A 17,204-nucleotide genomic window follows, 5' to 3' on the forward strand; every position below is an offset into this window, starting at 1 on the left:
TAAGGGCCGGAACTTTTTTGCTAGGGGGAGGTTTTCTACTGATAAAACCAGGTCAAGGTGCCTCAGGTTTGTGTAAATATCAGTCACGTGGCAGACGGAACAGAAGCTTCAATGGAATACCTTCTGGGTTGGTTTCATTCCTCAGCATAGCCAATGTTTCCTTTGGAGGATGACAAGTCACACTGGGCAGAATATTCAGCATCTGGTGGACATACTGGACTTTATCACTCGCCTAAACAAAAGACAATGGAGAGGGGACTATTCAGCTTTCACACCTTTTGAAAAGGGACAACTATAATAATATGCAGTAGAATAATGATTGCAAAATTACGATATTCATAACGCAAAAAGGAACAACACAGTGAGCACAGGTACTATACACTACTGATTAGTGATATGCCGATAGCCACTTAACAATCACGTGCATGTCGAAGATTGGCGGAAAAAAATCGACCGGCACCTCTTTACAACTCTTCATTGAAAATCATCCATTTTAAAACTGCTAATGAGCCTAACTATCAGTATGACACTACTCACAGTTGTCCTTTGCACTTCCTGTTTCAAGAGAGGCAAATTCTCAATCATGTACAAGTCAGATGGATGGCGTCTCCAGCATCTCCCAGTAGCATCTTTCACGCAGCGGAGAACAAGTAGATTGAACAGAACATGGTTGACCCCTTCCACCACCTGGTAAAATTGTTGACATGATCAAGTAAAAACATACTGTCTGCATACCCACGCTGATCGAGGTATTTTCTTTGCATGCTTTGTGTTATTTCTGCTCCAAGCTCTATCTCTGTCAACTCCAGAACAGATGGAAATCAATGTCCAGTATGCACCTCACGAATTCTACGAGGGGTGGATGTCTTGTAATTGGTTCACTTTTGCAGATTTACGAGATGAAAAACATGTTTTTAATCTGTTTTGACATGTTACTCCTCTAACATGTTGTCATTTTGTATTGTCAATGTGTCTTGTATTTTATTCTCTTTTATATCTACTTTATTCTATATACCAATGTATTTTGTTTTACAAGGATGAATAAAGTTTGGTAATTCATTATAACTCGCATGTAGCTTCCTCCCGGGCGCCATCAAAATTGATTACATCTTTAGCAATAATTTGCATAGCTAAATTGATTTCTCTTTCACTTGGTGCCACATGTCTTGTTTAAAACATAACAATTGCAAATACAATATACATGTATCCTATTAGCATTACCAAGACCTTATTCTTGATTTTTAAAAAAAATTTAGATGCCTTCACTCTCGACACCTTTGAACTATTAGCATATCTCCGTCCAGAAGTGCAATTAACTTTGATGGTCACCTTATCACGGCTATTCTAAAAATTAATTCAACAAAGTTTTTGCCATTCAGATTTGGAAAAATATGAAAATAATTGTTTGAAGATTTAAAAATTCCATACAGGAAAATGTCAGCACCTCCACGCGCAATCACCATGTTTCAGTTAAAAAAAGTAGTATACTCAGTAATTGGAAGAATAGATAGTTACCGGGACTGAGATTCATGACAGGAACAATCTGTTTTGTTTACCAACATGTAATTAGCAGTATAATTTACTTGGGCATTGAGGACGATAACCGTGTGTGCATGGGCGTTGAGGGCCATTGGGGCCATAGCTTAGGCCCATTTTGTGAGACACGGGCATGCCATATCTTAGGCCCATTTTGTGCGACTCGGGCATAGGATTGGGGTTGTCTGAACAACTCATTGCCAAAAATATCAAGTAATTACCCGATAAGCAACACAGTTGACAAACATGCATTTCATTTCCACGTTAACAAACAATTTTCATACGATCTACTTTCACATCAGTATACACACACTTGGGAGGGGACCTTTCTGCCAAGAGTGAGAGTACTCATGCGTACGGGACAGGGGTCCAAAAAATGAAAAACGATGCTTAAGATGGCTCCTTTGAACTCAATATTCGAGCTTGGATAAGCATATCACACTCGATCAGCTGACAGAATAGACATGTTTTTCTACAGGTGGATTCAGACTTCATGATATTTATGTTCCGTACAGAAGATTTCATTTGAAGCAAAACGGTTCCAGATTGAAAAATAAACATCAACACTCACATCATGTCCAATGTCAATGTGGAACAGGGTTGGTTTTATCTCTTTCTTCACATTGCCACGTTTTTCGACCAAGTTTGCCACCAGGTTAGCATCTGTCATGTGTCTTTCATGAAGGCGGACAGTTATGGCCTGACACCCAAGTAACTCGCTCCGTTTCTTAATCAGAAGGCTCTTCCCAACCCCAGCTCTTGAGGATTTGACAAGACGGACAGACAATCTACAGGTTTAAGAAAGACATATATAGATAAACGTACTACATGTCAAAAATGACATTGAGGTAGTCTACAATTGCAATATCATTGCTGAACCCTGCTCGAAAAGCGAGTCCTAATTAGGACTCGTTTAACCCTTTCACTGCCGGAGGCGCACTTCTGCGACAATCAATATTATTCCTTTTACTGCCGGAGGCGCACTTCTGCGACAATTATCCATACACTATAAAACCATTGAAATTTCGTTATTGAGCGTGGTGAGCGTAAAGTTTGATAGATGGGGCGGTAGTATAGATGGTTCAGCAAAACATGGTGGATGGTTTTATATTTCGATGTTTGGAAGTTTATCGAGTAATTTGAAGCCAAAATGACCAAGAAGAAACTGACTGTGTCTGAGGTCCTTGATGAGCTGGATAAAGTGAACGATTCAGACTCTGGTGAGGAGTTCGTCGATGATGATGATTTAGATCCTGACTTTGATGTAAATGATGAACAAATTAGCGATAATGAGAGTGTGTATATTGTGTTTTGCCAATTACATAGTTTTTTCAAAAAAATTGTCGTCCTCATTATAAATTCAAGATGGCGGTATGCAAATTAGGGCAAATTATGGTCCCATTTTGAAGATTAGGCAACACTGAACAACTTTTATATACATTGTTTTGCTCTATCTCCAGAGGCTTTCTCTCTACAGGGTGGAGAAATATCCATACTCAAAATCATGTTAAAACAAAGAAACCTACCGGCAGGTGAGGTAGCTAAAAATTAGAAGCTACCGGCAGTGAAAGGGTTAAGACTTTTACAAAAACGTCTAAAAGTCTAAAAACTGTCTAGAAATAAGGCTCATTTAGGCCATATTTAAGACCAGATTTGAAACGATAAGACTCAGAGAAAAAATATTGTAAAAGGATATCCCACACAAACAAGATTTGCAGCACGATCAGTGAGTTCATTTTAGCCTTATTGTTAAAATGATTCAAATGATATGTGAAATATATGTCCGCAACAGTCGCATCAGTTGCATGACTGGCTTTGAAAACTTCTTAATAACCAGTATTCTTCCATGAAAATGGTCAATATTCAGGTATTATTGCCTGATACAAATTTTAATGGTTCCCTTACTTTTCAAATTCAACCTTTGCTGCTGAGTTCCCACCACAAGAATCCAGGTCCTTCTGAAACTGCCGATGGAGGTAGTCCATTACTTGCTCAGTTTTACAGGGAATCAATGACCTTCTGTCTCTATCTAGAGCTGTAACAATGCGCGAGGTATCTTCCCTCTCCGCAGAACAGATGATTGCCAACCTGAAGTCTTGAAATTAAGAGTTCTTTAAATAATAGGCCTACATAGATAAGCAGTACGAACTTCGCTTTTCAACCTGTGAATTGGCCGATTTTTTTCAAAAAGGTTTTAAGTATTTTAACCACATTATGTGATCCATGTTGACTACTTTATCGACTGCTTTGGATTATTGAGCTTTATTTTCAGGGATTACAGTTGACCTACCACACTGAAAAATGTTTCAACATTTTGTAGTTAGCTGGTAAGTTATTTTAAGGAAGCAGAAATCTAGAGAACCAAGTGAGTCTTCAAAAGTTGCGGCCAAGACAATTGTTTGGGTGATGTTGGCCAGCCAACAGCTCTCAGTTTTGATGCAAAAACAATTTTTCTACCAGGTGGCAAACTTAACCACAGTGATTCAATTAAAGGTACCTTCTTTTCCCTTGATGGAACTATCAAGTGACTTCTCAACTTGGTCGCTCACATCATAATCTAAGAGGTCTGCATTTACAAGACAGAATATCTTTCTTTGCTGATCATTCACAGCCCGCTGCCACAGGAGCTCAACCTGCACGAAATAACAGAATTTATTTGAAACACAATTCTTTTCTCAATAATCCATGATATATAATATCATACTTCATACACAGACATAGCCCAGGCTGCAGTTGTTTAACCTCTTGAGTACCGAAGTGCACGCCCTGTACCGGGCCCAATGATTCTATCAGTTTCTTCATCATCATCTTCTTTACCACTACTGTCATACATACAACTGTCATCATCGGTACTAAAACGTGCCCAATTCAACCGGCGACTCATAAACGATGGCGTAAATACAACGAAAACAAACGTGACATCGAAGATATTTCACTAAAATGGTCGATACACGTGTTGGCAACAGTGCCCCTTGACAAAATTCACGGAATGGTCGGTATAGCCATCTATTTGTAAAAAATGGAACTCTAGTGGAAGCAGACGATACACAGTGATCATAATACAGCCATACAAGTGTGCTGGCAGTACTGGAGTATCAATGATAAAACAATATAATATGATATAAAATGACTGCAATTGCGGACACTAAAAGTACAGAGATGTTAGAATAAATGACCGAAATTGCGGTCACTAATGGTATTCAAGAGGTTAAAAGCACAAACTTCTTCGATTTCAATTCAACCCATCTAGATTTTCAAACCGATGTCAAACCGAAATGTACCAGCCTCATAGTAAGGGTAATGACATATCAAGGAGCAGTTGAGCAACTGAACAGTGAGAACAACTTTGGGAAGGTTTTTCGTAGCCTGCAACAAGATGGCTTTTCTTGTATAAGAACAATTACTCTCAATCATTATAACACAATTAATGCCCCAGTAAAAAAGACTACGCAGCATTGCCGCAGCTAATTTGCATTCCATCCAAAACTATTTGCCAAAACAATCTCCAACTAAAGGAAGCATACATGTACCTAATGTCATTAAAAAATTGCTATATATAAAAGAGACAGACTAAAATTGTGAGAACATGTCCATTGTTTTTTAGTTGACTTAATGGAATAAATACCACCTTGTTTGCATAATATATAGACAGTCTCACCTCCTCAGCTGTAGTGTGAACTGTGCACAACAAGACTTCATCATCATTTGGTAGTGGCACATCTTCAGGTTTGTCATCCATATACAAGCTCAGAGCAGTGATATACACATCATCTGCAATGGTAGATCACACAGTTAATACTGTTGCTATAGTCACTCAGTGTTCTCCACAAGGCTATTTGTCAGGGTGGCCCACCCTACCTTGGAAGATACACCCTACCTTGCTCTATAACTTTGTAGAGGGTTCCTACAGGGCCACCCTACCTCAACTGGCTGGCCACCCTACCTTGTGTTGAACACAGCGTCATGAAAATCAAGGGTATCACCCTACCTTGAGAAAACCCTGTGGAGAACACTGGTCACTATAGTCTCAGTAAAAGATACCAAAAAATAGAAAAACAAATTTTACTAAAATGTTACCGTTAAACGTTAAATTGTTGCTCAACATTGCCTCATGGACATGTTTGACATCACTAATTCATTAATATGCATTTGAATCTAAATGGATTTTGATTCGAACGTTTGGATATTTCACTTGTCATTTGCACTTACCTTCTGGACAAACGATGAGGTTAGGTCGTCCTGACTTCAACACTGGAGGGAAGGATCTCTTTATCACAGTGTTTTCTGAAAAAAGGCAACATTGTTTTAATCCATCACCCAAACTAACTGGTCAGGACGGGCAATCATTGTAATAACCTGTGGAGTTGCCTATCTATTCATATGTATAGCAGGATCATAATGAAGAGAGTTTCTCAGGTCACTCCATCTCTAAAAATGATAATTGCAGCTATGTTATAGATTTCTAGGTCGACTGCTTCTGACAACCAAGTCTACCTTACCTCTGTCAGCAAGTGCATCTAATATCATGCCAAGGTGCTTCACACTGAGGTAGTCCTTCACACTTGTCGAGACATTCTCAAGGAATCCATGCCACAGGTCCCTCAACTGATCACACAGTCCCCTAAAGGGTAAGCAAAATGAAAATGTCAAGTAATGTTGTATATTATTTTTCACTTGAAACGACCATAAATGATATGGATTTACCCTTTCATTGCGTCTACCCGGTAGTACTGGGTATAATAAAATGTTAATGTGCATACCCGGTACACCAGGTACTCAATAAATCCCTCACTAAAATTAGTGCCCGTATTGCAAGTTTCATCGAACGTTTTTTCTATAAACTAGAGCATATTTCCATGTGTTCTAAAACAGTGAAAACTAAAATGGCCGGGCGCACAAGGTCCAACGCACCTTTTTTTCCCTGAATAAAGTGTACCATAATAGCTCATCGAGCTACGCCTTTAACTGAAAATGCTAGGGGCCATTGTGCTCTCCATATAGATATTTAGTAGACAAGGGCTATAGTATATATGCTATTTAACATCTGTGACCTAGAAAAGTAGCTAAAATCAAAAACCTATGTGACATGGTGGTGAGATGTACCCATGATATCATATTTGTGGCAATACAGCAAGTAGTTAAGCAATAAGATGGTTTTCAGATTAGGCCCCCTGGTGGAAAACCGTTCATGTGTACCAAATGCGAGATCAACAGTCATTGCAAGAAGCGTGACATAGTCAAAGCCTAACGACCAATTTATGCCATTTGACCTAGTGAGACATTGCATTCATCATCAAACTGATGAAAAACAAATACATTTAACATAAAATGAAATGGCCAAGGGCCATTGTGCTCACCGTATAGATATTTGGTGGTTTAAGGAATTCATCCTGGTTAAGAACCATGCTACAAGTATAGTGTATAGGTCAAACCAAAGTCGGTAGACATGTGATGTATCGTTGCTTGGAGTAACTACCATACAAATATCATCAAAACAAGTCACTAAATAAGCGAGATATTACACTTTTTACCTTTTTTAGTTTTGGCCTCCTGTTTGCCAAGTCGAGAATCAGATCGGATCGAAATTTGCTGTACGAGGTTACATGATGTAGGTAGTCACGTGTACCAAATTTCAAGTTCATAGCTTTTAGGGTTACGAAACGTGCCATAGTTACACTGAAACGGCCAATTTATGCCATTCAACCTAGGTGACCTTGAAAATATGGAGAAGGAGAACCTACCATCAAAATTTTATCGAAAACTAGTCACTCATAAGAGAGATATCACACTTTTCAGGTTTCGACTTCTGGCTCCCTGGTGGCCAAGTCAATAATCAGATCAGACCTCATTCAGTATCAAAGGTGTCATGACATAGGGAGTCATGTGTACCAAATTTCAAGTTCATAGCTATAGCAGTTAAGAAACGTGCCATATCCCAAATGGCCAATTTACACCACCTCTGTGACCTTGAAAATTAGGTCAAATCAAAAACCTGTACGATATATGATATATCCTTGCTAGGAGTACCTACCATAAAAACTTCTTTGAAAACAAGTCGCTAATTAGCAAGATATGGGGTATTGTCGTCACGTGCGCCGTCCGTCCGGGCGGGCGTCTGCTACTTGGTTTCTGTGGATTTCTAGGAGAACGGCTTTGACAATCAATTCAATTTTTGGTATGTACATTTGGGGTGACTAGAGGAAGGTTCCTTTGAAAACGGGCTTGTTCCGATTATCAATATGGCCACCAGGTCGGCGTGTTTGAAATTGGTTTCCGTCAATTTCGAGGAGAACCCTTTGTCCGATCAAATTCATTTTTGGTATGTACGTTGGGGATGACTAGAGGAAGGTTCCTTTCGAAAATCGGCTCGTTCTGATTCTCATTATGGTCACCAGGGCAACGTGCTTGAAATCGGTTTCCGTCAATTTCGAGGAGAACGGTTTGGAGGATGGAATCAATTTTTAGTGGGTGTAGGCCTAATGCAGTTTTGTAAGGGGAAGGTTTCTTTCGAAAATCAGCGCGATTCGAAATTCCACGCTCACATCCTCAAAATAGGTTTCCACATTTTTAATTTCCATATGCAAACTAGCCACTCAACTAAGCCAACTTCACCATTATCTCACCTTCAACCTTAATAGGCTGAGGGGTTATGCTTGCTTTGCGATGCTATTTTTTAGTTTTGGCCCCTGGTGGCCAAGTCAATAATCAGATCGGACTGAAATCCTGAGGGGTTCTGTGTACAAAGTTTCAAGTTCACAACTTTAGCGGTTGAGAAACTGCCACTGAAACACGATACAGACGTCAACGACGACGGACACTGCTGTGTTGTATAGACACCCCTACGGTGGGCCAAAAAGGACACGATTCTTACAATTTTGATTTATACAGCTGGTTAAGTAGTTTAGAGGTCACATCACTCATTGTTGGCTGCATTGCGTTAAGGTCATCTGCTGCATCATCGCTCTCTGAGGACTCACTTTGATCATCATCGTCATCGTCTTTGTCTTCGTTTTCAAAACACCACAGTGTACCTGGTTAAAGTAAATATAGTATTCAAACTGACTTATTAGCAATAAGCACCACCCAATCATCCGCCTTGGCAAAGAGTGAAGCCTAATTTTCCCAGCCGTTCGATTAGTCGCCCTATATAGTAATTTATTTGCTTGGCAATTGTAACTCTAATGGTCACACACTAGCATTTGAATAGAAAAAAATTGAATTTCTAATACATGGTCTCAATTCCTAGGATGGATGCGCTTTACGTTATCAATATATATTTCTTTAATGGTCGATGGGCATTATTAAGGGCAATATTACCCAGCTGTCGGCTTCTCAGTCAACTCCTATTCTACATAAGTCGTTTCAATCAACAAATTGTGCAAAAAATATTTTTCAAAATCTGACTGAATTATCACGCTTTTCCGATGTTGACTCTGATTTAACCCAAGTTAGCTCTACATGCGTCGATCCTTTCCATGTAGAACAATTATTAGCTAGGTTAATGCATCAGAACTTCATTACTGTTGTATAGCCTATGGAATTTGACTCTAATACCCAACTTGAAATGAGGACTATGCAAAAAGTATCAAAAGCACATCATAAAATCTAACATTTCGTCTGTATATAAAGCACAGTATACAATGCACATCATACATGACGTTTACATTTTTAGCTCAGCTGACTAAGTCAGCCGAGCTTGTCAAATAAGTTGTTCAGTGGCGTCCGTCTGTCCATCCATCCATCCATCCATCCATCCGTCCGTTAAACCCATGGTGCACATTTTGTAACCGTTAGACCTAGAGACTTTAATTTTGCATTTCTGGATACTTCTGGTCAAACTCTACTTTCAAAACAAAATTTGTCGCCATTCGACCTACTTCCTGCGAGCGAGAGTGCATGAAGGAAACTGGCCTATATCGGCCTAGGAGCAGCAGAATTAGTCGAAATATGCTCTAATATTAAGATAAAATTCTTGAAAATCTATTTTATTGAGAAAAAGTTCAAAATTTTAACAGGAGAGGGCGCTACCTGCCTTTTAATTATTTCTGCCGATTCAAATTCCCGCCCGATGACGTCAGCCATCAATGAAGTCTCCTATTTGCCAGTTCTCAAAACATGGCAGCTACACAACAAAAGCAGTAGCTCCAGGAATAAATCACTGTTCACTTCAGCTTCGTAATCGATTGTACCCCCACTTTATTGTGTTTTGTGTGGTGTTCCTATTCAATCAACGATGTAAGGCCTTATTATGTTGGTTTTAATTGAGAAGGTGCATTATAAGCGGCGTACGAAATACCGAAGCGGAGACAAAATGGCGGCATGTTGTTTACGCTATGTGCAATAATCTTGGAGCTCAATGACACTCAAGTACCCAATTTTCTGCTTAAAAAGTAGTCTGGTAGGCGATATTATCACTAGTTCGTTTCAGTGGTAGTCATAAGGTCTTTAGGGACTAAATTCAGAAATTAGTTCTTGAATATTTGGTGACATTTCTGTGAAAACGATATCGGAAGTGCATGCTCTGTTCGCGATGACATCGCCGATGTATTTTGAAGTGGAGAATTCCCACAGTATGTGCAGTGAATCGGCATGATTCTGTTCGCCTATTATGTTTTAGTTCTACGATTCTTTCATGAGTAAAAAGTAGACATTCTAAGCAATACAATAATGTCACTCCCATAAAAATTGATTGGAAATTGAGGGAGCTACGGCATTCTCTTCGGCAACTGGCAGCGCTGAAAAAATACATTGCATACTGTACAATACCAAATGGCACATTTTAAAAAGCGCTCATTGGACAACGTAGGGAATCACCAGAAATGACGTCATCGCTGGTCTAAATAGAAAACTACGGTGGCGCAGTAGAGCACAAGAAAATGTTTAGCATTAACTTCGTCATGCAAGCTTCAGCAACAAAATGATTTCTCATGAATGATTTATTTGATCATCATCAGCTTGTTTCCCCTGATAGATAAAAAAATGATTTACAATTTCCATCAAAGTTTTCTATTTTGTGTATAGTCACATGTTATTTAACTGGCAAGGAGCCAAGCAGTTTTGAATATTCGCGGGAAAATACTTCGTACTTGTAAACGAGGCTATGACAATGAGTGTCCTCATTCATGGCATAAACTTCATGTTTCGGTAAATATTTTCATACGATGATTTCACCCGAATTATGGTCAGGATTGAGGAATGAACAGTGGCATAACTATGTCAACCAAAAACATTGGTACCGTAGTGAACGCAAAAGGATATCAAATACCATGGAGCATGCCATTTTCATGCATAATGAACTAAACACCGGGAAGATATTAATGATATTAACTCAGCTGAGCGCCAGGCCCTTGGGCCTCTTGTTTATCTTAAAATGTATATTGAAATCATTTTGCCATGAAATGCATTAGTACTTCAAGATCCATCTTTCACTGGTAAAACTTGTTTGAGAAAAGTTCAAAACCTTAAAAAGAAAAAAATCATGGCGCTGCTTTGATAAACATAGTCGGAAAAGGTCTTTGAGTAAAGAATAATGTACTTACAATCATCCACATTCAAGCCACATTCCTTGACAGCAAGACGGGCTAGCTTTTCCGAGACACCTCCATCAGTTAACTTCTCTAGAACTTCTCGGACATCAGGTACAACCTCAGCATCCTCTCCTGATTCATTGACAGGGGTCTCTTTTTGAATTGGAGCTGTATGCACCCTGAGGAAATTCTCAGCATCGTCAACGGCTGCAATGAGGTCTTCATGTGTACAGTGACATTTGATATTATGAAGCATATCATAGGTCGTCACATCAAGTTGTTCCTTATTCCTGACTTTGGCGAAATCACCACGCAATGTGACAATCTGTGCTGTAGTAAAGTGGTTCAGCTGAGGGAATGTCGAGCGTTGTTCGCTTAGGTGGGCCCGCCATTCATTCAGACAATCCGCCATGAACTTTTCCAAGTGATGAATCTTTCCAATAACATCACCCTCACGACTGTCCGTCAAAATGCCTTCTTCGAGTTGAATGTTCACTTTCAGGTTCACGTTTCTCTTGGGATCACAGACAATTGTTGAGACCCAGTCGTGGAACAGTACGTTGCCGGCAAAGCATATCTTCACATACGTTTTTGCAAGAGTAGTCACGCCCTCAAAGATCTACAACAAAACATATCTGGATCATGTTAATTTTGTTAAATGAAAAAAAAGGTCTTGCATTTTCTGAGGACATGATTTTATCAACCTTGGGCGATATGAATAAAGACTAGCAAATGCTTTTACTTCCATGTTGTACAGAAAGGCCTAGTGTAAATGTACATGGAGTTTTAGATAAAAGCATTTGCTAGTCTTTATTCATATCACCCATTGTCTTTCAGGATTCACTTCTGAAACACCAGAATATAATGTAAATGTAAGTTTATATTACCAACCAACATTCTTTATTTGCCTATTGCCAGAAAATTACCTCTGTGAATCTGTCAACGGCATGTTTGGAGCTGTCATCCTCAGCTCCCCTCTTCGCTGTTGACACCAACATCAATTTGCTCTGAAGGTCAGTCAGTTGTTCAAAGCTATATCTTTTTGACACTTCGCCTTCCTTCTCAGTTGGAACAATCAGCTCTATCATATCCTCCATTTTCTGGAAACAGAAATCCAGATTCGTTCAAAAGAAACATGAGGACTGGTAGACCTAAAAATGTTCCAATGGTCATTTGGTGACTCATCTCGATCACCAGACTTTTTACATCATTTCAATTCAAAAAAATATACTGCCCACTTAAAGGGAGTATAACAAGCATTGTAAGCAGAGGGAAATCATATCAACCCGATACATTTTATTTTGGCTACACCATTTGAATATGACGTCTTTGCATGGATCATAAAAATATATCCAAAATCTAACCTTGTGCCCTTTCTTAAGATTTCCAACTTTGTAAATTCCTCTTGCGTTGATGGCATCAGCTTCACTCAGAGAACTGACCTCTACAGAACCATGGGAGTCTTTCACGAATTTCAACCAGTCCATGAGACCCTGAGTGCTTTTCTGAAGTGGAAAAATGTTTGAAAGTTAACAAAGCAACCAGTTCTAAAACAGAGTAGTCTCTGGTATTCAGATATCCATTTATTCAAAGGAATTGATTGAAGGGAATGGGAGTATTCTCGCTGCAGTCCAACAAAACACAGCTCTTTGTAGCAGTGTGTTCTTACCAATTTCTTGGGCAACTTCGGATCAGATTTCAAAGCTCCCCAGACCATCTCACAATGGCTAAGGAATGTCTCCGCATCTGCATCCTCAGGCAGGTCACAGATGAGAGGCGCATAGCCGGTGATGACTGAATGGAGCACGTGGACACGATCCATGTTGTAATCTCCCTCTCCTGCACTGATGCTTGCCAGGTCAACAAAAACCTTTAGGTCCTTGGTGCCTGAAAATCAGAAATAATACAGATAAATCCAGCAATAACTATGTTTCTCCCAAAACCACCTCTCCTCTGAAAAACCCCAGAGAGACCAAAGTTTGGCATCAATCGCATTTTCTTAGTGGTTAATCATGAACAGACAAACAGCAGAATTCTGACCAGACTCACCCATAATGATAAGCATCGGTGTATTTTCAGATGGTCACTGGAGTGATTCTACTATGCCTTAGTCTATCTTCCATTCCATTTTCATTGAACTGCACCCCCCCCTCCCGTGCCGCCACCATAGATTAACACACAAGTCAGAAATTAAATGCCAATGGTTATCAGGGACAGCAGGTCACCGAAGTGCATATTTATCTTTAATGTGCCTTCCCGGAAAGTTTCCTAAGATCACATATTCCGTTACATGAAAATAAGAATCACCTCCAATCTCCTTTTTGAGCCATTTGATCAGCTCATTGCATTCACCAATCACTTGCAGACATCTTATCTGTTCCGGTGATATATCTTTATATAACTGTCCTGTTTTGAGTATTGTCCTGTCCATGAGGTTAAGGGATTGGTTTTTGCTTCTTTCCTGGAATCGATAGAGGTATTTTAAGTTAAGATTTCAAAAAAAAGAAGTAGTTTGTGCTGAGAAGAAGTAAATGCCACAGTTACTTTCTTAGTCGTCACTATAAACTAGGAGAATTTGAATAATCACCTTCACTTTGTTTTTACAAGAAACTTGTTAACAACCTAACTAATTGCCCTTAATGATATTGTTGGTCTCTTACTCCCTAATTGAAAACATACTGGGAATGATTTGCAGCATACGCTTAGAGTGAGAAAAATTACAGATTCTTTTGGATTCACTTATTCAATTCAATTTGGCACCTCTCATCACAAATGAAAACCTTCAAGTAATATGTTAAGTGGGTGCTTTAGAGACAAAGCTCTCCATGTTTTAGAAATGTATGATGAAAATAGTTCCTTCGTCACTCACCACATTTGCAAGCATTTCAAGAGTCTTGAAGTCTCCTGCCAAGCCAAATATATCCTTCACTTGTAAAATTGCTCTGGCTCCATCAGCATAGTGTTCGAGCTGGTAGTACACCTCTATTTTTCCAAGCACTACACCAACATCCAAATCATTGTCACCGAAGTTTTTCATGGCTCTTAATTCCTCCGCAATGCTGGGAATCCTGGCTTCAAAGACACTGAAGTATTTATCAATGTCTTGTAAAGTGGCATTGCCAACTTTCAGATTCAGAATAACTTGATGCCACTCTTTCCAGGCAGGGGCCCAGATGTCTTCAACGACTGCCTTGAGATCTAAAGTTTCAATGGCTCCCGATTCGACCCGTCTTGTTTGAAGATGTCCCAGTCTATTCCAGATGTTTTTCAAGATGAGGCTCAACTTGACAAATCTGACATCATCCAGAATGCCAATTATTGCTGGATGGATGGCAAACGCTATGATTTCAGGCAAAGGACGTCCTTTCTTATTATAATGTTGATGAGGTATCGGTGTAACCAGCTCTCTGATCTTAGCATTTTGCACATCACGTTGCACTATCTGTCCCAGCGGACCAACATTCACTGAAAAAATTATACAGTATGCTATTGGTATGTATTGATACATTCCAGCAAGAAAAGATTACTATCTATCTACATTGTTCTAACTATCTATATTTGATCCAAGGCATAAGCCCTTCAATAACCACTCTCAACTAATTGATTGTGATCGACAGCATGGAGAGCAACTTAAACATGTTAAAGCTATTGTCTCCTCTGAAAAACTTGAAGCACCCGAATTTTAGATATCATAGAATATGGAGGGGCACAATTCACATATTACAAGCTAACTTTACAAGTGAACATGTAGTATGCCATCAGCTGGAATTTTGTACAAAGATTGTCAAAAACATACAATTACTTACCACAGGGGAAGGAACAGCAAGCATCAATGAGAAGCGGCAGTTTTTGACATGTCTCCCTGTAGTATTCTAGCTCATATTGCCGCATGTCGAGAAAGGCAATCACCTCATCTCTCACAGTTTTCTCATCAAGTGTCTGCTTCCTTCCAATGATTAAGACTGTACTGAGGGCGATGAACGATTCCTTGTTTTTCATTATCAGCTCAAACTCTTCGACACTGATATCATGTGACCATAATCGTTCATGAAGATCTGTAATCACTGATGCAGCTAATGCCATATTTTGCTTGCATTCATCCTCCAAAATTGCATTAGCCCTACCTATAACAAAGGCAGAGTTGATAATTAAAGTTAACTTACTTGCCCTGAGGAATAATTCTAAAGAATCTGAATTGCTTTATTGTGTAACATGTAGTTGCTTTTCAAATTAAAGACTGCTATTTAAGTGCCCTAATGCCAAGAAGTGACGCAAAGCATTGAAAGGCAACCTCCTCCTATCACTCCAAATGAAACACACAAGATTGGCTCAAACACCCACGGCATCTGTCAGCTACTCTCAGGGACGATGCCAGGGCTTCAACATTTTGCTCCCTCCTACTGAGGTCAGGGCATGAAACAGTTAACAGCTGCTAAGAGGGCTAGGGTAGGTCTTTAAAACTTCTCACTTATTTTTATATATAGCACTTAATACTAGTGCATCGGTGTTCATCTGGATGAGATGATAAACATTTTACTATAATGGATGTTGTGGTGAATTAGGTTTCAAAATGGGGCATCGGAAATGCGTTAAATGTTTGCAGCATTTGGCCTAGTACGTGTGGATCATATCCAAGAGTGTCCTTGAGGGTGTCATAAGTTGACTATCTCGATGGTTTTCGGATATTTTAGGAAAACGTCCACTTTCATGAGAGCACGCTGACTGAAGAGCTGTAACCGCTAATCGGGGCGCAAGATGACTCTACCAGTGTCGCCGGGTTTTGGTGACCTCATTCTCCAAGGCAGACAGAATATTCACGCATATTCTCTCTGCCAGTATTAGCTTTCCAGCATGGGTAGTGCATGCACAGACCATGGTAGGGATTAGTAATTAGCATATTCTATTTAATCCAGAATGTATTTGGGGAGAGTAAGTCCTGACCTGGGGCCTGTGATAAGGATCATTCTGGAGAGAAGATAGAAAGAGACAAGCTGATTCAGTTGCATCAAACAGTTGTTATGCCTTGATAAACAGAATAAGTACAGTGTTGTGTTAGCCAAGGTCAGCCGGAGCTTGCCCTTGATTTATTCAATGAAGGTGACCTGGTCTGTCTCTTTGTGCGCCTTTGGTCCAATACCGGGAGTGGGTAGCTGACATGCCTAATGTGTGCAGGCCTTTCTCAAAAAAGGACTTATCACTGGTCTCAAAGCATTGTGCAAAGTAACATACTATGATCAATCTATTGAAGGTTCAGGTGTAACATTTTTTTAATTCCCAGGATAGAGTGTTCAGGGGACAACGGATTTTACCATGCAATCTTTGTCAGAGCTGAATGTCAACAGTCTCTATTGAATCATAGTTTGATTTATCACTAACAACAGGGAAGGCCACTTTCTCCAGGGGATATTTAAGATAGCTACGTCAAATAATGGGGCTCCAATAATGGGCCATGAGTTACACATCCCTTTTACAACCATGCGCTGGACCTCAGGACACCTAGACGCTCGATCTGTGCTGTTGCTTGCATATAAACGTTTAATTGGTCTGATATCAGGCTTAATGGGTAATTTGCTAGTGCTTCCTATGCCAGATTTAGCAAGGTACTAGTATGGAGTAGGCATGACGCCACCATCTCAACCAGCACCACCACCACCAAACAAAATGTATCAAGTATTTTCAAACAATGATAACTATGCCACGGTAACATCAATCAGGCCATGTAATGTATGGGTACTGTAACACTCAGTTTGTAGGTTATCATACACATGTATATCTAATTAAACTATGTACTGGTAGCTTGTATTAGTAAAGATTCATTATCAACTGAGGCAGCACAAAATAGTCATAGCATCAAGGAAATTATGTTGTCATCATGCTGCAACGACGCCATAACATAGCAAAGGACTGAACAAAGACGTTAGTGACATCTTGAGATATTATGGTGAAGATTACAGGTAAGGTTGGTGACAAGCTCTCACGGTAAAGGCTTTAAGCATTGTCAAGTTGATCTGATAGAATTTCATAAATTGAATTACAACCTATTATTCATGGTTCCCCTTTTTAAGTTTCAATCATTCACATTCAAATCTAGATAAGTTTATCCTCACTTACAACAAGGGAATTGTAAATGGAGAGTGTTGT

At 39.5% G+C, this 17,204-nt stretch overlaps 1 protein-coding gene across 4 annotated transcripts in view; it reads right to left on the reverse strand.

Moving 5' to 3' along the window:
- LOC135492916 (E3 ubiquitin-protein ligase RNF213-like) overlaps positions 1–17,204 on the reverse strand; it is a 201,034-nt gene that overhangs the window by 73,851 nt on the left and 109,979 nt on the right. For all 4 annotated transcript variants that reach the window (XM_064779643.1, XM_064779642.1, XM_064779645.1 and 1 more), the window contains 16 exons: positions 14,870–15,187; positions 13,933–14,528; positions 13,371–13,524; positions 12,733–12,950; positions 12,428–12,568; positions 11,990–12,163; positions 11,076–11,682; positions 8,408–8,567; positions 6,036–6,157; positions 5,746–5,820; positions 5,195–5,307; positions 4,034–4,169; positions 3,442–3,631; positions 2,108–2,324; positions 538–687; positions 121–232 (listed from right to left, as the gene is read on the reverse strand). In XM_064779643.1, the coding sequence (XP_064635713.1) occupies positions 121–232; positions 538–687; positions 2,108–2,324; positions 3,442–3,631; positions 4,034–4,169; positions 5,195–5,307; positions 5,746–5,820; positions 6,036–6,157; positions 8,408–8,567; positions 11,076–11,682; positions 11,990–12,163; positions 12,428–12,568; positions 12,733–12,950; positions 13,371–13,524; positions 13,933–14,528; positions 14,870–15,187 (3,483 nt within the window). The remainder of the gene's footprint in view (positions 1–120; positions 233–537; positions 688–2,107; positions 2,325–3,441; positions 3,632–4,033; positions 4,170–5,194; positions 5,308–5,745; positions 5,821–6,035; positions 6,158–8,407; positions 8,568–11,075; positions 11,683–11,989; positions 12,164–12,427; positions 12,569–12,732; positions 12,951–13,370; positions 13,525–13,932; positions 14,529–14,869; positions 15,188–17,204) is intronic.

This window comes from Lineus longissimus, chromosome 8 (genome assembly GCF_910592395.1).
Source record: "Lineus longissimus chromosome 8, tnLinLong1.2, whole genome shotgun sequence".
NCBI lineage: Eukaryota > Metazoa > Nemertea > Pilidiophora > Heteronemertea > Lineidae > Lineus > Lineus longissimus.